The sequence below is a fragment of the Trachurus japonicus genome, chromosome 4 (genome assembly GCF_045865225.1).
Source record: "Trachurus japonicus isolate A0001 chromosome 4, Traja_1.0".
Taxonomy (NCBI): Eukaryota; Metazoa; Chordata; class Actinopteri; order Carangiformes; family Carangidae; genus Trachurus; species Trachurus japonicus.
In genome coordinates, this window is record NC_140910.1 from 2,435,334 (window position 1) to 2,457,474 (window position 22,141).

The following is a 22,141-nucleotide window of genomic DNA, read 5'->3' on the forward strand; positions in this document are numbered from 1 at the left end:
AAAATGTTAATGTGTAAAGAGATTCTCCGCCTGTGTTGTGTCATTACATGTTTGTTCATGGTTTGTTTAAACGTATCTGACCGAAGCTTTATCTAGATGAATCAGTGAGCTGTGCTCAGCTATTGAGGGTCTGCAGATTGTCAGCTTGTGTCTTAAAGGAATAGTTCAACATTTTGGCAAATTGGTCCATTGCCATAATCCCTATAGTCTTAGCAGTAGGTTCATTACCTTTAATTGTCGGTGCAAGCTATTTTTAGAACGGCGGAGCAGAGCAGAGCTACGCTACGGAGGCTCATGGGATTTCTTGGTTTCCCTCATTAAACTCATCAAATACACAATCCAACAACTCGAGAGCGTTTTGGAGTTGTTGGATTGTGTATTTGATGAGTTTGATGAGGGAAACCAAGAAATCCCATTTGCCTCCGTAGCGTAGCTCTGAGCAGCTTGCGGCTCTGCTCCACCGTTCTAAAAAATATCTTGCACCGACAATTAAAGGTAACAAACCTACTGCTAAGACTATAGGGATTGTGACAATGGGCCAATGAACTATTCCTTTAAGGCATCAGCAGACTGCATCAGTTGTCACTGTCACTGTTTGTCGTGTCTTCCAATAATTCAGCTTATTGATCAATCAGGTCAGTTGGTATTTAAAAAGTTTCTCAGTCCACATGAGAATGAAGGTAGTGTACATACCTCTCTCCTGTACGTAGTAAGCGAGGTAAAGGTCGAGCTCTTTGACAGAGACTGAGATGTGTCGGGGCTGGACACAGAGGATTGGGTTGGAGCACTGGCCTCCCTTCACAAGCCGCTCTCCATCTGTGCTTTCCAATGGGATTCCTTTAAACAGGATGACCATCACCAGGTCCAACCGCCACACCTGAGGAAACACAAAACTGTTGACTCAAACAACACTAGTCAAGTTTCTGCCAATGTTTTCTGAATTTGCTCTTGTTTTGTCTATTTTATCAGTTTGTTGAGCTCTCAGCAACACCATAGTTTTACATCGTTTTTAGTTGCTCCATGTGTTCACACTGATTTATTGCTTTACCACCTTCCCTCATATCATTTTCTTTAAGTTAAGAATAAAAACAGCAACATGAAACTCATAAAAATGAATTCAACATTTAGTTTCACCAATATTAACTAAAATGTTAAATTCATCGATACACAATAATCTTCATAGAAAACACATAAACTAGCCCCTGTCAAATCCTCCAAAATAAACACAACAACATGGTTTTTATTGACAATAATTATTAATATCTAATTAATTCATCTTATTCTTTTCAGGCAAAACAAACAAACATCATCTATGTTCACTCCTTCATTATCATTTGCATTCAGTTATAACTCTGGCCTCCTGATGCAAACTGTGGAGCAGAGCTGGTGAGAGTGAACCTGACCTAAGACAGAATGATTTTCACCTTGTCAGCTTGTCGCAGACAGTCTATGCGTCTCATCTTGCCCTTCTGGTCGGGGTTTGACAGGACACAACACGCAGCTTTCTTCCCGGTGACTGACAGGACAAAGTCTTCTCTGCATTCTGGTCTGATGTCTTTTCTCAGCTTGGCCAAAAGACGACTAGCCCACTTCTGTTTCACCTGACACACACACACAACGATACCACAGAGACAGTGATGTCAATGCATGTATGGAATAATGTGCTCTAATGGTCTATTAAACCATCTCTGAGACCACTTAATATGTGAAGTATCAATATCTTGTAGAATGTTTTAAGCTGCTTGAGTGGTAAAACAAAAACGTGTTTATTTCTACTGTCCACCACTCAACTTCTCCATCCCACCTCTGCCTTCTCGCCCAGCAGCTCGTCTTTAACTGCTCTCTCTTCTTCTTTAGTCATCCTTTTCTCATGTTTTTTGAAGTACTTCCTTTTCCTGGCCTGGAGGTTGAACCATGTGTAGGCGAAGGCACGGACCTGGGGCAGCAGAGCCTCAATGAACGGATGGAACTCATCCTGTGTGACAGACAGACAGACAGATAGACAGACGAGACAGATGTAAATACAAACGTATGCAGTGCATTCATGTTTCATTGGCTCTTCCCACGTGCTGTTCAACCAGGCAACAACACAGCAGCAGAGAGATGCTTTCACTCCTGACGTGGGTGTGTTATGAATATCACACCTACACTGTCCTGATTTCACTTGTACATCAACACCAGAGGCAGAACCGTGAGAGATAAACAGATCCCAACCCACCTAGACAGGCCCACACTCACTGCCCCTATGATAAAACACTCATGTGAGAAGAGAATGGAGAGAGGAGGCGCTGACATGTTTCAGCCTTATTCCACTTCTGTAGACAATATACTGTATATTTAATATGCAACTCCTTTTTTTTATTAAGCAGATCATTAGATCACAAACCAGTGGATGAGAGTGTGCCCTCTGCTGGGAATAGCCTCTAATCACATCAATAGCATCCTTGTTGATTGGTTAATTTATTTATATCTTGATTAATATTTGAATTTTGATCTTTTCTAACTTGTACTTTAAAATGAAGGGCAGTGATCGCATCTCTTTATATCTGTCTTCAGCTTTATATTCTAGTACACGGCCACCAGATGGAATTTTCCATTTATTATTCCTTAATGTAAATGTTAAAAGGAAAAAAGTGTTTTCACAAGCAGAACAATCTGCAGCTCTTCACTGACTCAGCACTAAGACTTTCCCTCAGACTGGAATGTGCACAAGGTGCTCCCTCTCTCTAAATGGATAATGGATGATGGAAACTCTAAACGACTTTCCACCAGACTGTCAAGAGTCCAGAAAATCACAGTATTTTCATTACATTGATGACGTTTGATTATTGTGTTAAGGAAAAGGCAAATCTGTGAGTCAAATGTTTTTGCAGCACAGCTGCTCTGACTCAGTCCATGGGGCATTGCTGTTTGTTTTAAGAATCCATTTAGCAACATATTGTGGTTAGAAGAAGTTTCGAGGATCTCTCCCTCCGTGACATTTACTTTTTTGCAGAGTGGATCAATAGATGTATGGCTTTTTATTTTTCAAGTTGAATGGTGTGATTAGGGAATCAATAGATTTGAACCACTTATCTAATGGTGTGACAGACGGCGATGAAAAACAACAGTTAACATGTGGAGGTATTTATGTTCTGACAGTTGCAATTTGTCCTGTGGAGCAAACAAGTGATTCATCCGACATCAGAGATCATCAACTGTTCTGGACAAAGGTTAAGATGAAACAGCTTTAGGTGAGGTGTTCACTCTCCTTATTCACTTAACGGAAAACTCAACACAGCCAAATCTGCATGTAAAGTTGAAGAGACTACGAGGAGTTTCGGAAAGCGAAGTGTTTTCACACTACATTTCCCATGAGCCTCCGCGCGCACTGTGAAATTCTTTGACTGGCACAAGACGGACGAAAGCGAAAACATTTGCCAAGAATGTTTTCATTGATCAAGAATGAAAGTCGGGGGTTGGAAGATGATCAGATACCGTCGTAGCTCCGACCATAAACGATGCCAACCAGCGATCCGGGGGCGTTATTCCCATGACCCACCGGGCAGCGTCCGGGAAACCGAAACTAGGAAATGCTGGGCAAGTTGACCACTGAATAATAATATCAAAATAACTATAAAGACAAAACGATATATTTATCAAAAATGGACCCATTAAGAAGTGTGGGTAACGTAGATTCATCCACATTAATATGAGACTCTTAACTCCTCCTCCTCTCTTTAAAGTGGTGTGTTAAGTTTAAGTGTTTGTTTTGATTTCATGAATGAAAACATTATTGTTTGCACTGAAAGATTAATTGGATCAAGTGTCTGGGCTGAGTAATTAACCCAAAAAAGTATCATCAAAACCATATGTTGCCATGTTGTTTAACTCAGCTGATGCTTTCCCCAGTGTATACGTTCATGAACTGTCCCCTATAAAACATGCTGCCTCCAGTTCAAACATGAGAAAATGAATGTGAATCTACATTCACTCAAAGACAAAGCTGCTGATATGGACGGCAGGAGCACAAATGCAAACACTGAGCCTCAGACTGAAGAGCTGCGAACTAAAAAGAAGTCCTGAAGTCAAATGAAAAACATCATCAGTTTCTTTAATCACTTCAAACACATTTGCATTGAGAATATGAAGCCTGCACATCTCAGAAAAGACCGTAAGCATGGGCTCATTATCACATTCTTGGAGAAAAGTCTGAGATAATTGTGATATTGATTAGAACTCTGTATAGCTCAGATGGTCTGTGTTTTAGTAATGATTTTAATTAGTAGTGTTTAATGACAACAGGTAGAGTTGGATATTTAACATCTTTCAGTGCAATGTGTATTGCACTTCTGATGTAATGTCAACTGGGGGGAACTCAATATCAGTGGTGCATCAGCTTCTGTCTTGGACCGAGCGGAGCTGGTCCAGGTTGTTAAGGATCCAGGATGGAGGACTACATGTGGGTAGGATTTAATGGAAAATATGTGCAAGTGTTTATTTCTGTGTGGTTGTTTAACTTCACCATCTTAAAGTAGAAGTAAGCGATCCGGTCGTTTTGGCTAACTTCTTGTCAGCCGATGGAGTTAGCAGTCCCCGCCCTCGTCCCTACGTCACCACATTCACACGCATCCCTTGGCTGCACACACAGAGAGGACCGCCCCTTTATGCCGTTCTCTCTCCTCATTGGATAAAGGTTGTAGGATACAAGGAAAGTTTTCTCCTCGGCTTACAGCAGAGCAGAGTGACTGACAGACCCGTGTTTCAGACCAAACACTCTATGTAAGTGATTGCTGTCGGAAGATATAACTATTTAAGACTTATAGTAACACAAATATTCCGCTTACTTCTGCTTTAATGTTATCACACTCCAGTTTTTTTTTGTTTGTTTTTTTAATTATTATTGTTGTTGTTTAGTGTCTTATTCTAATTATAGCCTCAACATGCTACTTTGTGACCATAGTATCAGTGATGAGAGTTCTGGGGTTGTTAAGTTTAGTTAAGGATGCTTTTCTCTATGTAGGCAAAAATCTTGTGATTGATTTCTCATCCTCTAACGGTCACTGGACTAAACTTGTTCATTTGTGGTTTAAATAATTAGGGCAAGAGGTTAAGATAAGTCTCAGCTTATCGTTTCGGGATCATATATGTTTTAATGAATGTTTAACAATAGATGAATGCAGTCATTAGACAGATTATCCTTCACAGTCAGTGTGAGTGGGATAATGAATCTTTTGACCAGTAAAAGGTTTATTAATCACATAGGACACTTGTTTCCATAGCGACTATATTAAATCATCTTGGTCTTGTGAAAAGAGATGGTCATCAGGTACGCTCTCATTGTTGGTTTTCCTCTCTGTGTCTTTTAGTTAATTCATTCTTTCTGTTGAAAACTCCTTTGGGTGTTGCTGTGCTGACGATGGACTGGATGAAAGGTTGTGTTGTTTACGGAGTCTAGTGGAAGTTCGGCCTGAGCTTTCATCAAGTCTTTAATCTCGGGGTTGCTGGGTGCAGTGTCAGGAAAACCAGAGAAAATGAGATTACTTTATCTGACATGCCTCGTGTTTGCCGATGGTGTCTTCAAGGACTGAATGGTGTCATAAAAAAAATTCATATTGTCATTATGTTCTGACAGATACTGCAATATGCTACTTTAGTGTGAATGGCCATTTTTACATTTCATATTTACTGTAACACCACAACACTGAACAATGTTGTGACACATCTTAACTTAATCAAAAAGAAAGCAATTTGGATATTGCACTTGGCCTTATTGTGATTTCGCAGCCAGATTGTTTCATTATTTTCTTTCCTCTGTGATATTTGATTTAATGGTAATGAGTTCATTACTTTTTCAATAAACATGATGTGATTATTGTCAGTTTAAACTAAACTTTAGATATGCATGTCCCTGCTGGACAGTTCTTCGGTCGTCTGTGTCCTCAGTCTGTGGGTGAATCTTGATTTCTTCTTTTGGATTGCTACCAGCGTTGGCATCCCTCCATGGTGTCTTGTTGACAGTGATCAATGACCTCCAAGTCCAATAAACCCTCCACTGTGAAGGTAATCCGCTCCTCATGAGCAGCAAAGCTTTAGTCCAAAAACATGTAGTCCAGCGGTTTTTGTTTTAATCTGCAGGGGCTCCATGTATGAAGTGTCTATAACAGTCCACATAGGAGCTGGAAACAGGTTCACTCCTCACTCCTAAATCCAGTGCGTGTGCCTGCCTCCACTACACCCACAGACTGTGCTGTCAGTACAGATTTAGACCTTCCCTTCTCTGCCTGTCACCTTATTCTCCTCATGATCCATCTGTACCATTGTTCCTCATTCCCTCCTCAGCTCCCTGTAAACACTGACCCACTTACACCTGTTTTCAGTCACACACCAGCTCTCCAGCCGCTGTGCCTGTTTCTCTGGACTCTGCCCGTTTGTTGCCAGCTGACGTTGTCCCTCTCCATTCCCCTCACCTGCATTTCCTTTATTAAAAATGAATGGTTTGAACTTTTTTCAGTTACATGTATTTTAATCCTGTTTAGTCTGAGCGATGATCCAGATCCTCAAGGGCCCAAAGGCTCCATACTAAATGTGGTGAAGGTTTGTTGTAGTTAAACTGTGGTGAAATCAGTTTACTGCCATGCAACACACTGCATGCACCATCAAAACCACCAATGAATATCAAAAATGGATACGGACCTACTGTTTACCACTCTCAGACAACAGACCCCTGTATGATGTGAGACAACTTAACGTTCATTAACAAGCACTGGAGCTGCAACGGACCCATTCATCAGACAGACAGCTGTCAACCTGCTTCTAGTGTCAGCAGAGAGCCTGCAGTGATTTTACTGATGAACCTGAGAATTACACTAAAATACAAAGAAGAATTGACCAGATAAAAGTCCAGTAACAGTCTCACCCCTTTCCACGTCTGTATGGATTTTCCTTCTCTCTCTGTGGCATTTTAATGTCAGTATCATTTAATCATCTACTATTGCAGGCAGCGGCACCAGTTCATCAAAGCCAGGACAACATCCGGACCATGTCCATCCCTGGAGGAGAGGAAGCTCATGGACCAACATCTCTAGTCTGTATCGGTCCAGACGGGGCTCAGTTGTCTAAAGTTCCTGCTTTGTAGAGGGAGTTGTTTCAAATCCTGTTCTAAGGCCTTAAAGTGAAATTCCGGCGTAAGTGTAAACCATGGTCAAACACACCGTGACACCGAGTTAGACCCCCCCTCGAGAGATCAATTTGCCCGACCGCTACATTCACGAGATCCACCAACTTCAGCAAATACCGCAATATCGCCACACACGGCGCTCTCCGGATCCACTGTCTGACCGCAACCAAAACGCCACCATTTGCCCAAAATAATGCTCAGAACTGCACCAAATGTCATCAATAGTACACACAGGGTCCCAGCACGTAGTACGAGTTGTCAAACATCTGCTAGCTTTGCCTGTTTTCTTTAGCAAGGAGATGCAACTCAACTCACCTACTTCTCCTCCGGGAGCCGCTCGTTGGTGAGGAAGCCCTGACGAGTCGATCACCGAGTGCACCGGAGTTCCGCAGCTCAATCAACAATTACCTCATGGAAATACAATCAGAGTTTTTTTTTTTTTTATCTTGCATATCACTTTATAACTATTATTATCGAGTGCTGGCCACGATATAGGCGCAAATGAGCATTTTTAAGAGCTGCGGAACTCCGGTGCACTCGGTGATCGACTCGTCAGGGCTTCCTCACGAACGAGCGGCTCCCGGAGGAGAAGTAGGTGAGTTGAGTTGCATCTCCTTGCTAAAGAAAACAGGCAAAGCTAGCAGATGTTTGACAACTCGTACTACGTGCTGGGACCCTGTGTGTACTATTGATGACATTTGGTGCAGTTCTGAGCATTATTTTGGGCAAATGGTGGCGTTTTGGTTGCGGTCAGACAGTGGATCCGGAGAGCGCCGTGTGTGGCGATACTGCGGTATTTGCTGAAGTTGGTGGATCTCGTGAATGTAGCGGTCGGGCAAATTGATCTCTCGAGGGGGGGTCTAACTCGGTGTTATGGTGTGTTTGACCATGGTTTACACTTACGCCGGAATTTCACTTTAACGCGATAGTAAGTTATTTTATGAAATGTACTGAATATATTCAAAAACAATGATGTTTATGTTAAGAAAGGAGATGCATTGCAGCTAACAGCTAATCTAGTCCCTGGCCAACAGGTGCAATAACACAAATACAAATCCAGGCTAGGACTACCACCATGAGGTCCTATGCTTCTCCTAACCAGCCAAGTTACTAGGTCACAATCTGCCATTGCTGTGTTACAGGGCTAAATTAAATGTGGTTTTGCATAATATTATGATGTCACAGTGAAGTTGACCTGTGACCTTTTGGATATAAAATCTCATCAACTCTTTTTTATCCTTACAGATATTTATATAAGTGTAAGTAATGAATGCAAGAGTTATGGCTTAAACTGGGTTTTGGGAAGGAATTCCCTCCAGGCTGAAAAAGTTAGATACTGTTAGTTCATGAGAATGAGATGGACTGGAGTCTGGACATGTATGGACAGACAACACAAAAAGATGGTACTGTCGCTGATGGAGGCACAGTAACACTGACATCATACTTTCAGCCATTCATTCTCTCTATTCAACAGAACACAGTACATTTCAGTAATTCATTACCATAATTGGCTATAGTTATTTTTCTAAACTGTAGACTGCTGCCAACTAATGAACAGTTTAATACTAATGGAAAACAACAACAGAAAAATGACCAAAACCTTTTCTAGTGGAATTTCATGAAGAGTTTAGGTAAACAGAAGTGCGTGTAGGTCGACATAAACAGGTGTGCGAAGTTGAATATGAATCACAAGCAGAGATGAAAAATGAGTGCAGTGTGCTGGCAGTCAGTCTGTCCTCCCCTCAGTGGTGTCAGTACGTCCTGACATCAAGAACACAAAACTAACTGAAGTCCTTCAAGTGTCGGTCCTGATTGGTTTGGCAACATCCTCATATGTTTTTAGTGATTAGGTACAGCGGTTTAGTCCTGAGGTTGGAATAAAAACTGCTAGAATGAATGAATGTCATGATAACTGCCATTGTTAACATTTTAAAAGTGACAACTTAAAGTCTATTGAGACATTTAATGTTGATAAGTATTAACTCAAGTTGAAAATACATCTTCTCCTCTTTTGCAGCCTTTTGTCAGCTGCACTAACTAAGCAGTGTTCAAATTACAGTCTGTCTTCATGTGTTGCTTTTTTGTGCCTATGCGTAATATTGTGCAGGGACTCGGTGTCAGATCAGCAGTTTTCAGTGACAGGCTGGAGTGCACCTCCACACTGCAGCTTCCCTCTCATCTCTCACCCTCCCACAGAGATTCTTCCTCACTGACAAATGAATTGTGACACAGATCAGTTAGAGAACTAGAGACAGGGCGGAATTTCTCTCTATGTAATGAGCTTTTATTTTTTCCTTTGGTATGAGACGGTGATGTGACAGTCTGTATCAACATAAACCCAAACAACAATCCATGGGCTCTACCAACTAGTACTACGTCTAATATTTCATATTCCTCAGAGCCACAGAGCTCCATTGTGTCAGCGAGCCACAGCGCTGCACTGGAAGCAACATAAACACCCACACTGTGGTTAAGATGGGGCTGCATCACACATGTACCATCCAGCTGGTGGATATAGTCACAAGAGCACCAAATGTGTATTACTCCGCCACTGAAGATAGTCCGCACATGCACTATTTTTTCCTGTAATGTGTTAAGAAATGTTATGTTGTGTATTGGACATTTATATTTTTCCGGTTGAAGCAGCAAGTTTGTGGCTGGGAGTCAGTCAGGAAGTACTGGGAGACAGATTAAGACTAAGATTAAGTTACTGGGCACCAAATATGGAGACTTGGAAAATGCTGCAGCCCTCATCTAAATGTGAAAACTCCAGGGAAAACAACGCTGTCTGGACGGACAGAGGCTGAGACCTCCCTGACTGGGTCTCATCAGCCTCAACTATAAGCGCTGAAAGCGTTAGTTGACTGGTCTACTTTTTAACACAGCAGACTCTGCTGTCCTTCGTCTGTAGTATTTTGTGCAGGTAATCTAAAGTAGAGATGTCAAACTGCTTCCTGCAGCCAAGCGGTGTGTGGCTATATTGCAATATAGTTAAAGTGATCAAAGAGAGTGGGAGACTGAGCCATCACCACCAGTAGGAGATGGAGCCCCAGGCACAGCACCAACTAAAACAAGCACAGACACCAACACTGTAGAGAGGGCTTGAGTGAAAGAACAACCATACACCCATATAAGCAATGAAACCATCTCATTCCACTACAGCCTATTATACAAAAAGTGCACTGCCGCTGACCATGACCTCTGCAACCCTCTGGTCATTTGCTCAGTCTTCGTCTCTTTTCAATTAAGGATCTCTCAACAAAACGAGCAGACAAGTGTTTGAATAGGTGGGAGTGATCCCTCTTGCCTTAAAAACAGCTATGTAAACGTTTCTCCTGATCCTCTGCATGTTCCTCCCATAGATCAGACCTTTGTTCTCAGTGGTTCCCACGACTGGACAGCCAGGATGATGGGCAACAGCGTGAAGGTAGAGTTGAGAAAGATGGGTAATCTAACAAACAAACAACTTTTTGGCTCATTGCTAGGGATCGTTAGGCTCACTCCGAGACAGACTGATCCCCTGCCTTGCATGAGAAGTAGCACTATGTGGTTTAAATCCAAAATTCTTATTGTAGTTGGATGTTTGTGATCTTCACCTCATTTAACATCTGGCCCCAGCTGTCAACGAAAAACCAGAATTTCTCAAAGCATCTGGAAAAGGGCCAAAGGCCTTCAAGCAGGATTCCCAGGATGTCCAAACATCAAGGAAGACATTCATGTTGAAGACCACAGAGGACCTCTGACCAGAGGAGTTACCACCACTGCCCTACACAACTCCCTATTGTTAACTGCAGCTGTGATTTTTTTATTATTATTGTGATGTTGTGTATCTCATTGTTTGTGATGTCAGACGGAGCCTGTCATGTGGACACATGAGTTGTGTCCAAGCAACCTATTTCTCCCTGTAGTGATATTTTCTTGTTGAGGGACCTCTAGTGGCTGCAGTAATCATGAGAGGAGTGGAGGGGGAAGTCAACGCAGAAGGCTATAAGACCAACACACTCAATTTTCTGGCCGTTAGAGTGCGCCCATTGAGTGTGCATAGCGCACAACATTTTCCCACACTGCTCAGTGTGAACGCACTTATGTGTTCAAAATATTAAGTGTAAGTGCAGAAGCACGCAACACACAACAGCTGTTCATTTCCTGTTTGGGGTCGTCATTGTTTCTTTTATCTATGACCGTGCACTGTCTTAAAGATGTGATTACTATTGATGAGGGTCCTCTAACCTTCTTCACGTTACACCATGGTAACAGAAATCAAAGATCCCTCAGCAACATTCAACTCTAACAATGGCTACTTTGCTATTTCAGGAAACCAAGGTCACTCTGAACAGTTACAACATGTCTCTTCATATGTCACAAGAGCACTAGATACTTGCCTTAGAGTCAAGTTAATACAAAATGAGGTGTTTGTCTAAACCTGTCTCTAACTTCAGCACCGCGGACAGCGTCATGGTTTCATCAATACTCTGCACGGTCATAGGTCGTGGTGGCTAAAGGGTTGGATGGCTGATTAACAAGTTTGTGCTGATATGTGTGGACAAACTGGAAAATATGTCAAATTTGTGATAGAAAAAAGAATATAAATGAAATGACAGTGTAAAATATCATAGAAACATGTAATTACCCACAAACTCCAAAACATATCATAGGGTGTACAGTGAACATTGTTGACAGCTGGGCTGCAGCAGGAGGAAGTTTGGACATAGAACATTATGTCATCGCATCATGGCATAGCCGATCCTTCACCTGTCCTGCTTTAAGTCCATATCATTGTAACCATGGCTACCAATGTCTTATGCAGCGACCACCATGGAGGCGCTGGCTCGGAACACGCTCCTATGGTTGGTATCAGCGCAGAGACTATGGTGGTTAGGGCTGGAGGACTTGGCTGGTAGGCTAACCTGTAATACCAGATCACAGGAAAACCGCATACACAATAGAGTGTTTGCTTCTCGCGCAATGTCAACATAATGTGAATAAATGTGTGGCCAATTTCTCATGGCTCATTACGGATTTGATTGTAAGTTGTTGCTTTGCACGCTGGCTGCGAAGAAACAGCAGGTTAAAAACTGCCATCAATAATGCAGCTCTGCTATCCACAGCTCCATTAACACCAGTGGATGACAAAGTGCCACACACTGAATGGGTTGTGGGATGAAGAGCACGGATACCTGTGGAGGTGCTGTTAAATACGGCAGAGGAAGCCACACGCAGGGCTCTGTTGTTACTGCACTTATTACTACACATGTTTCAGCAGCATCTTCTTCAAAGAGATGTTAGCTCAGCAGGGAGCTTTTATTTTATTTTATTCTATTTCATGTTTCGGTAATGGTGTGCAAATTCAGTGTACACACACTCGCTGTCTGTTGCTCGGCCCCTACAGTAGACTCCTGCTGTTCCCTAACATGGCCCACATCCTGTAGCCTGATCAGGCGTCCTGCCAGGACTCTGTGCCAACATGCTGTAGTAAATACTCACCTGCTGTCCTCCCCTGACATGTAGACCGTCAACACCAGCAGCGAGTGCCTTTTCAACATTTAAAATGTCTAAGGTCACATGCTTCATCTGCAGAGCTTCAATGAAATATTAAGCTGATCAGGTGTGAGCAGATGTTTTCTGTAATTTATAATTTTTAAATTAAATGTTGGTCAGTCCAAACTGAGCCCTGCTGCTGGATCAGAGTAACTCTTTGTTCTTCCATTCCAGTCCATCACGCTCGATCGCACACTCTGACACCTAAATTCTTGGTGTATTACATTTATGTGATAACTTTCCGATTTGTGATCACATATCATTTCATAATTCCTATTCATGTAAGATAAGCATGCCTCTTCAAGTTTCACCAAGCTGCTTGACGACTAGTGTTCAGAAGCCTCTGAGATGCTGTACTATGTGTGATCACTACTAAAATATTACATTTCCAAACATACATGACCTAGTCTAAATCATAATTAATAGGCACAGAGAGCTGCCAAGAACAAACTGAATTTTAAAATGTTGTGCTAATTTATTTAAATTGAAAACACAAGTACTCAGATACTCAATGACTCTTGAAATTCAGATCAGGTTTCTCTCATTTGTCTTGATCGTGTTTGACAATCTTCTCTGACAAAACCCACGCAACGGGGAGGAAGGAGCTGCCGGGTTGTGTCGAGGCTCAGATCTGGATCAGCACAGTGACCTCCATCATTCTGACAGGGACGTCGGCCAAACCGAGAGAACCTGATGGTCACTGTGGCTGAGCTCCAGAGATCCTGCGTAGAGATGGGAGAAACTTCCAGAAGGACGACCGTCACTGCAGCTCTCCTCTGATCTGGACTTTATGAGCGTCCAGATGAAGTCTCCCCTCTTTGTTTACAAAGAGGCAGCAGAAAGAGAAATACGTTTCTCTGGTCTGATGGATCTAAGATTGAACTGTGTGGCCTCAGTTCTGAGCATCATGCCTGTAGGAAACCAGGCGCTCATCACCTGAACAACGCCATCCAAACAGTGAAGCATGGTGGAGGCAGCGTCAGGCTGTGGGGACACAAGGACCATGGTCAGGGAAAGCAAAGTACAGAGATCCTCAATGAAGACCTGCAGAGATCAGGACCTCAGCTGAAGGCTCATGTGACTCAGGGTCGACTCGGACCACCAGACCTGAACCAGAAAGAACATCTCTGAAGACGATGGAAATGACCGTTGATCCACGTCCTCGTCCAGACTGACAGAACCTGAGGCCTGACCCAAGAAGACAGGAGGCTGTAATCACTGCCAGCAGTTCTTCAACTAAGCACTGATCAAAGTGTCTGAATACTTGTGTCAATGCATTTGCCAAAATTTCTAAAATTCTTTTTCACTTTGTCAATTTGTGGACTTTGGCATCAGACTGCAACATAACAAACTATGACAAAGGGAAAGGGGTCTGAATACTTTCTGAGTGCGCTGTGAAGACTGCTAAGGCTGCTGCAGCTGATGTATCACAATCCTTATGCAAGAGTTATTCAGGGTGATTTCCGTGCCAAATCAATTGTGGCGGCCCGTATTCACATAACAGCGGTCAATTATGATTTTAAGGTGATGCAAAGAAGCAGCTGCACACAACAACAAGCCGACAGCCCAGACTCTCTGCATCTGCAGCTTTGTGACATTCCTGCCATTTTGCAGCAAAACGAAAAGATGAGACTGAAATGTACACGTTGAGTCAGTAAGAACTGACAGGCAATAACCTGTAAACACCAGTGGTCCATCCATCCGGCGACTGCACCGTGACTCACGGCTGCCAAACGCCTGTCTTGAGACTGTCTTTACATTAAACAGGACCTAAACATCAATGTCAGACCGCGGTGTATCGCCTTACTCCAGGTGAGTTTCACTTTGCTTCACTCTTCATATGTCTGCAGGACCTCAGGCTTTAGACAGAGACCACCCACGCAGTGGACAGGTGCCAGAGAGTGACACCATATAATACTTTGTACCTGATCTACTTTTAAGTGTCATTGATCCAGTGTGCACATTAAGAAAATCACTGCTCACACTGATTTCACTGCTGGACTCTGACCTGGCCGCACTTCAACACCACAATTCATGTGTAACTAAGTAACTTATGCCTAATGCAAACAGTATAAGATGTCCCATAATGAGATAAATCATAAATGCTGTACAGTATGTGTGCAGGTGAGTCCACGGCTTGAGTCGCGTTTACCCAAAGACAGCCTAAACTGATACACCTCTACGGCCTTGTCAAAGGAATATTTTTGCTACTCTGTGACAATAAAGACAATAAAGTTTTGTGGAGTCTTGAGACAATCCTCCTCTAGAAGAGGTCGGTACAGGAAGGAGTTAAATCTATAGTCAATAAAACATCTTTCTGGTAATTATACTGCAAGCAGTGACTTCAGTTTTATCCAACATCAGCAAAACTCAGCAACATAATGTGTTTGATCTCCCCTCAGGCTACAGCAGCAAGTGAGTTCAACACAGAGGGGGTGGGGGAGGGGAAATAAAACCAGATGAGTGTGCTGTTAAAAAGCGTCCCTGGTGCAGCTACGGCAGTTGAGAGATGGTTCCACATCGGGGAAAAAATGAGTGGGTTGGACAGGCTATAACTTTATCTATAGCTCCAGTGTGGGCTCTGTCACTGTAGGTTCATCCTGTACCCTGTTGTCTCCCAGCTCCCATTAAGACTGGTGCAAACAACAGATCACAAAGGCAGCTGTGTCAATATGGTGAAGAAATTAAATATAACTTAATACAGAACGGTGTGAGCACGAGTGAAACTAAAATAATAAAACCTTAAAAGACAGGCCCTCCTTACAAGATTAGCTAATAATACAGAACTCGCCTTTGTTGATATTGTACTTTATTGGTGCAAATAACTTTAACAGTCTCTATCTAATCATATTACCAGCAAGTGACGCACACATCACTTTAAGATCTGGGAACAAAACCAGATTTACCGAGGACCCCCGACACCACAAAGGTGTACTTTTAGCAACCGTAAAAACAGTTGTAGAGCTAATACGACTATACTATTCAACTGTACAAATAGCAGCAGTAGTGATAATAGCAATAGCAGCAGCTGTGGTAATAATAGTACTAACAGGGGCTGGCAGAGTCGGGAGACATTTTGAAACAGGGCCCAGTAATCACAGTAGCACTCGTAAAAGCAGAAGTCAGGAGTGAATGTAGTTGCAGCGGTGATAGACTGGAAGTTCAGGAGAGAAACCTGAATATTAGGATGTTTGTCCTGTGGCAAACACCTTTGCTCACTCTCATATCTCACCCTCAGCAGCTGCTCTTCCTTCAGTCCACAGTTTGGGAATTTAAATCTGAGGCCGGTTTCACAGAGACAGACTTTTAACTGTGGCCCGGACAGAATAAACAGTCAGACTTCAGACAGAGCTGGTCCAAATTCAGCCGTTGCACAAAGCTGTTCAGTTCTTGACCTTCTTTAGCTGAAACTGTCATACATTGATTTCTGGGTAAATTAAAATTTCTATCAAAAGAAAAATGGCTAAACCGAGGAACCATATCCAATCATTCAATTTTTGTCATCTGGAAGACAGTTCAACAGTTCAACAGTTTAAGTGTGTATGAAGACAAGATAATACAAGCCTTGATTTCCTGTTTCTATGTTGTTTGGTATGTGACGCAGGTGTCATTGATTGTTACCATGGTTACATTGGTCTCCGGCCTGGGGGTAAGGTGTCTAATTAATGTTTTTACTCTGAAATGAAACAAGTCTTAGTCTTTATTGTAGTGAAACAAAGTGATGTGCCTGAGACTAATCTGTGAGCAGTGGACCGACACTACGGACCAGTCTGAAACGTCTCTGTGCACGGACACATGTGCACACACAGCAGCAACACAAAGCATATATATTGTAGACAGTCAGTCTGATGCAAGGCTTTCAAACACTGCTCCTCTCAGCAAGTTCCAGCTAATAACTACATGTTAATTCAAGTGTCTGTTCCCCGGGCCTGCTGCAGTCAGTGTGATTCAGCTCTCCACCCCTCCACTGTGTGTGTGTACCTGCTCCTGATATCAATCTATGATTCATATCACCGCCTGTCCTGTGGTGAGCAAAGGGGGGAGCAGCTGCAGCTGAGGGGCTGTTAGAAATGTCGAAATGAAGCCATTTGTTCTCCCATGCACACACTTATTATCAAATCAACACAGTATCATGGGTAATTAGTTAACTACATGGTGGCTTCATTTCCCAGCAGGGTACAGTAGATAGACTCTTTGAGTGCAAGTGATCGAGAGCAGAGAGAGAAGCACAGTGCAGCTTTTTTTTTTTTTACCTGAGACAGAGAGAGGGGAGAAAACATCATTTTGATGAGGAGGAGCTGAATCAGACCGGGCTTTGCGTTAACATAAACATCCCTGGGCTGAAGACCTTCATTTCCACAGCGTCGTCATTTTCTCTTCTCTGCAGATTGCTGCCCCGCTCTTCACCCGCTCGCGGAGCTGAGCGCGGCGGTAGCTCCGGGTTAGAGAAAACTCTGCTCCGTTTCTCTGAGTCTCTTCAAGAAGCCAGAGAGAGAGGGAGAGGGAGAGAGAGAGAGAGAGGAGCGGGATCCGGTCGCCTCGGATGACTCCGCCGCGTTAACTCCAGAAATGATGACACGTCAGAAAAGTTGAGGCCCCGGAAAAAAGCCCCGCGGGGGGAAAAACACCGAGAAAGTTCAGAATAATCATTCTGGGGAGAATATGGCCGGAGGTGTAACGGAGCACGGGGGCTGTGTCATTTAGAGAGGGAAGGAGATGAGGGGGCGAAGAATAAAAGAGGAGAAAAAAAACCTGAAATGACGTTATGAATTCAGCCCATCCCAGACGACGGGCTTAAAGCCGCAGCAGCAACTGGCCTCATAACACACTGCACGGTTCATCTCAGGATCAGCTGCACAGTCACCGGAGGAGCTGCTGCCCTCACCTACTGTATCTGCCCCGGTCCGAACTAACGACAGCCCCAGGGCGCAAATACCCCGAGCAGGACGGTGCGTGACAAAAGGATCAATGTTCAGAGAGAAGTCAGGGAACTCAGGGACACAACACACAGTAGCCTATGACTAATCTTCAGATTATACAGCACACACAAGTTGGTTCATCAACGACCTACTGTGTTGTCTATCTTTATTGGAGTTTGTTTGTTTTCCCTCTCCATTAGGCTATTTCGTGGTTCTTCTGTTGGAGCTGATCAGCCAAACTTTCCTAATATGGCAAAAGTGCAAAAGTGCATTCATTTTGGATTTTCTTTCCGCAGTGTTTTTCAACCTTGGGGTCGGGACGACATGTGGGGTCGCCTGGAATTCAAATGGGGTCGCCTGAAATGTCCATTTGATTAAAAAAAAAATTACTGATTTTATTTTTTATTTTTTAAAAAATATGATTAAAAACGCCACACACAATCCTAAACAACTGTATACTTTCACTTTCTCGAATTTAAATTGAGTTCAATAAAATACAGCATATAAAAATATATTTTTCTTCAACATGTCTAGGTCTTTGGTCACTAGATGCATTTTGTCAACACATAAGGAAACAAATCCTATATAATTAATGCATTTTTATAGTTGCACTGCATCTACAGTTACACATCTTTTGTTGAAAATATATCACAAAAACAACAGAAAATCAATCTAGGTGGTCATCTGGACCAGATTTAACCTCCATTCCTCAGAGAAAACCCTGGTAAACAGAGAAAGTCACCGCAGAGAGTGGTTTCACATGTTTCAAAGACAGAACAAGGTAGTTTGTCTTTTATTCCCGCAGTGTTCATGATGTGTTTGATTTCAACTTACATCTTAACCTCTCCATAATTCACCTTGAAATATTATACTTTCTCACTCACTGCTTTATTCCAAGACTAATATTCACAACTTAGGCTGGAAATAACTATTAATGTATTCCATCTTCAGTACAGGACTTGACAGGAGTATTTATACAGTGTGGCAGCGCTGAGCTGCTGCTTTTATTGAAGTGAAACATTTGAATCCATCCTCCACTACTGCTAATGTCAGATTTAACATTTCAGATCTAACTAAACACTGCAAAGAGTAGAAGAGTGCACGCTTGAAATGTATTATGTATTAATACTATATTAGATGAACTATAAATACTAATATGGTAATTTGTGATAAGGGAATGTTTTATGACCACTGAGTATAAATTCTATCTCTAGCTTTTTCTGTGTGGGTGTTTACTGGTAGAAAGTAAGAGGATAAATATGGAGGCTACTGTTACAGTTTTACAATGAAACCAGACACATGTCATCTTAAAAATATGGGGGAAAAGTTTGGCCCATGTGCTTGCGGTTTGGTCTCTTGGTTATACCGTATACAGTCATCATTAAAGCCTCTGGAAACCCAAATCCACCAAAGCCTCCTAACCATGTATTTTAGGGTCTTATGTACATATTATTAAACATGTAAAAATAATTAGAAAAAAGTTTCCATCCAAATTGAAAATATTTGTCTTTTAAGGTTTTGTACAGTAGGTTTGAATTGGGCGGAGTTATCTCTGGGATTTATCACGCAATAAATCCTACCCACTCATAAATCGCCACGTCAGTTCTCTCACCCAACCCCCCAGTGGCGGCGAACAAAACCGTTCTGCTAACGGTCGCTCCTCCACTCCTCTCAAGTCCTCACAACCAGAGCCATGTCAACCGGGGATGTGTGTGTGTGGCGATTAGCTTTTAGCATTCATTAGCTTTCCAGCGCGACCTACCCTGTCTGTCTGTCTGTCTGTCTGTCAGTGCCCACAACTCCTCACATCTCCTCTACATGCAGCCGATACAGCCGTTTCTTTTATGTGTGTGTGTGTGTGTGTGGGGGGGGTGTAAATCCGCGATCAGCATTTAGCCTTTATTAGCTTTCCAGCGCGACCTACCTTGTCTGTCTGTCTGTCTGTCTGTCTGTGTGCCCACAACTCCTCACAACTCCTCTCTACATACAGCCGATACAGCCGGTTTTTTGGGGGGGTGAGGGGAGGGAGGGAGGGAGGGTGTGTGTAAATTGGCGATTAGCTTTTAGCATTTATTAGCTTTCCAGCGCGACCTGCCTCGTCTCTGTGTGTGTGTCTGTCAGCCCCTCCTGGCGCTCACACAGACATGAGTGACGGTTAAAAGCTTCTTTTTTTCTGTGAGACTACGACCAAAGACGGTTATGACGCTCCAAAACGAAGCTGGTAGTCTAGTTAGCTGCTAAATAGCATCAATCAATCGATGCACGTCCTCCGGTGAGGACTTTTTTTTTTTTTTTTTTAACGGTCGCCATTGACGTGTTGCTATGACAATGGAGCTGTCAATCATAGCGTTATCTGCCACGCCCACACTGTCCTGACCAGTGGCATCAATAGTGCCTCAATAGCAAAATGAGCTGTTTTTAAACAAGGTTTTCTAATAGTTATGAATAGTTATTGTCACTCAGACTTTTGTGGATGCTTAATGAGGCACTTGACTTTGATATAATATAAGCATTTTTACCATATATAGTCAGGTTTCCAAAGGCTTTAAAGGTATATTACATGAAAATTAGACTTGCATGATCATCCAAAAGCAGCAGCACTTACATACTGTCACACGCACACATTGAGAGCCCAATTTTATCACATCTTTGTATTGTTAGTGTTCAGGGGGATTTAGTCTACCACAATTAGCATAATAAATCCCAGTCTGTTCTCAATTTTAATCTGTGTCACATATCAGAGCTGATGGTGATGGAGGGGCAATAACGGTCTGCTCTCCCCTCTACAGTGGCATCTGTGCTGTTGTCAAGTGGCTCACTTCCCAACATGAACTCAAATCTTCCACTGAGTGTTTCCAGCAGCAGCACTGCGGGTGCAGGAGGAGCTGGAGCTGCCTCTGCCTCCCCCAGCTGCAGCCCAGTGTGGAAACCGTAGCGGCCTCTGCCCCAGCTGTACGCCGGGACAGGAGGCCCTCTGTCGGCCTGTCATTCTAACTCAGCCCGCTGGCTTTAACTGCGGCCATTTTCTGCTGACTAACACACACAAGCACGCACGCACGCACGCACGCACGCTCACAAACCGGGAGAAGGAGCTTGAAGCTGAACTTCAAGTTGGCCTGCCGCCGTCCCGCGTGACGAACGGAAGGGGGCAGAGGGGCCTGCTGCTGCACGCGCTCATACAGAAACACCAAACTGATAACTTTCACCCGCCACTTCACGCGCTCATACACTCGCACCAACGCACGTTGTTCGCTTACTCACGCGCCGCCAGGGGGTCGGTAGGATAACCGCCTGCGCACGGACACATCCCGTCCTCCGGCGCGGATGCAGCGGTGCTCCAAACTCCATTGACAAACAGCTGGAGTAAACGTCCACTCGTGTTTATGACACACACACGTATCGTCTCGCCTCTGACTTCAACTCCTCTCCTGTTTGACTCTGTTTTATAAAGTTCGGCACATATATAATTGACAAAAACTCCCCCATGTCAACAAAATATCAAGTTTTATGAAGGTTTCAAGCTGCCGGGGCTTCCGCCTTGAACCGAGCGGTTGAGGAAGACACCGACGGAGAGAGCGGTCCGAGCCACACTGAAAGTTAACATTTCCATGAACAGCGCTGTGTGTTAACGTGTCGTGTCTGCGCCGAAATCAACGGCAGGTCTTAACCACTGAACAGCGACTTCAAACCATGTTGTTCCATGTGTTAGTGTTTTAGCGTGCACCGTGAATATTTATTTTGCATATTTTTGAATGAAATTTAGCGGCAGTCTCTGTCCGCGGGGGGAAAACGTCACGTACCGGACAATAATGTCCTGACGCGTCTTCAAACTAAAAATACGGAGAAGAAACACAGCGGAAACGGGCTCGCTGAGATTTGGACAAACGGATGTAAAGTGTCACCGCTTTCTGCTCCACTTTGAGCTGCGTAGCTGATGTTGTTCATTCAACTCCTCGCACTGCGTCTTTTTTTTTTCTTTTCTTTTTTTTCCAAACACGAAACAGCACACCAATAGGAAGGTACAGTCTATTACATTATTGTACCGGAACAGGTTTTTTTGTCCTACCATTTCGTAGCTGAGCCGCCACCGTTAAAGCTGATCTCAACGCCTGCCCATCTTGCCTGGTCGCTCGTTATCTTTCCGTGGGCTATTCATTTCTGTCACCGTGCGCGTGCCAGCTGGAGTAAATCCGCGGTGCTCGAGACCAGGAACGTCCCGCGTCAAGCTTCGGGCTCCACGGCAGTATCACCCCCCACCCCCCTCCTCCTCCTCCTCCTCCTCCTCCACCACTACCACCACCACCACCACCCCCTCCACCCCCCCGGGAGGCTGCGGCAGAAAGGACTAGTGCTACATTCACCTTCTACCTCTTCCCAGCTCCCTCTCTCTTTCTCTGTCTCTCTCCCACCACTCCGCTCTTCACTTGTCCTGTTTCACTCTGCCACCGTCCCTTCACTCACTCTCACCAGCTGCCTCAGCTGCCTTCCCTCATACTTCACTACAACTTTTTGTTTTGATGCATTT

General features: G+C 43.5%; 1 protein-coding gene across 5 annotated transcripts in view; it reads right to left on the minus strand.

The window, feature by feature from the left end:
- Positions 1 to 21,881, minus strand: part of nfic (nuclear factor I/C) — a 41,920-nt gene extending 20,039 nt beyond the window's left edge. For 2 of the 5 annotated variants that reach the window (XM_085773359.1, XM_085773358.1), the window contains exons 1-4: positions 21,683 to 21,881; positions 1,805 to 1,975; positions 1,425 to 1,601; positions 694 to 877 (exon numbers count right to left, since the gene is read on the minus strand). In XM_085773359.1, the coding sequence (XP_085629485.1) occupies positions 694 to 877; positions 1,425 to 1,601; positions 1,805 to 1,975; positions 21,683 to 21,685 (535 nt within the window). In that variant the 5' untranslated portion in view covers positions 21,686 to 21,881. Of the gene's footprint in view, positions 1 to 693; positions 878 to 1,424; positions 1,602 to 1,804; positions 1,976 to 16,950; positions 17,424 to 21,682 lie in introns of those variants that run through there. The other 3 variants (XM_085773355.1, XM_085773356.1, XM_085773357.1) reach the window with 2 other exon arrangements.
- Positions 21,882 to 22,141: the final 260 nt, after the last annotated feature.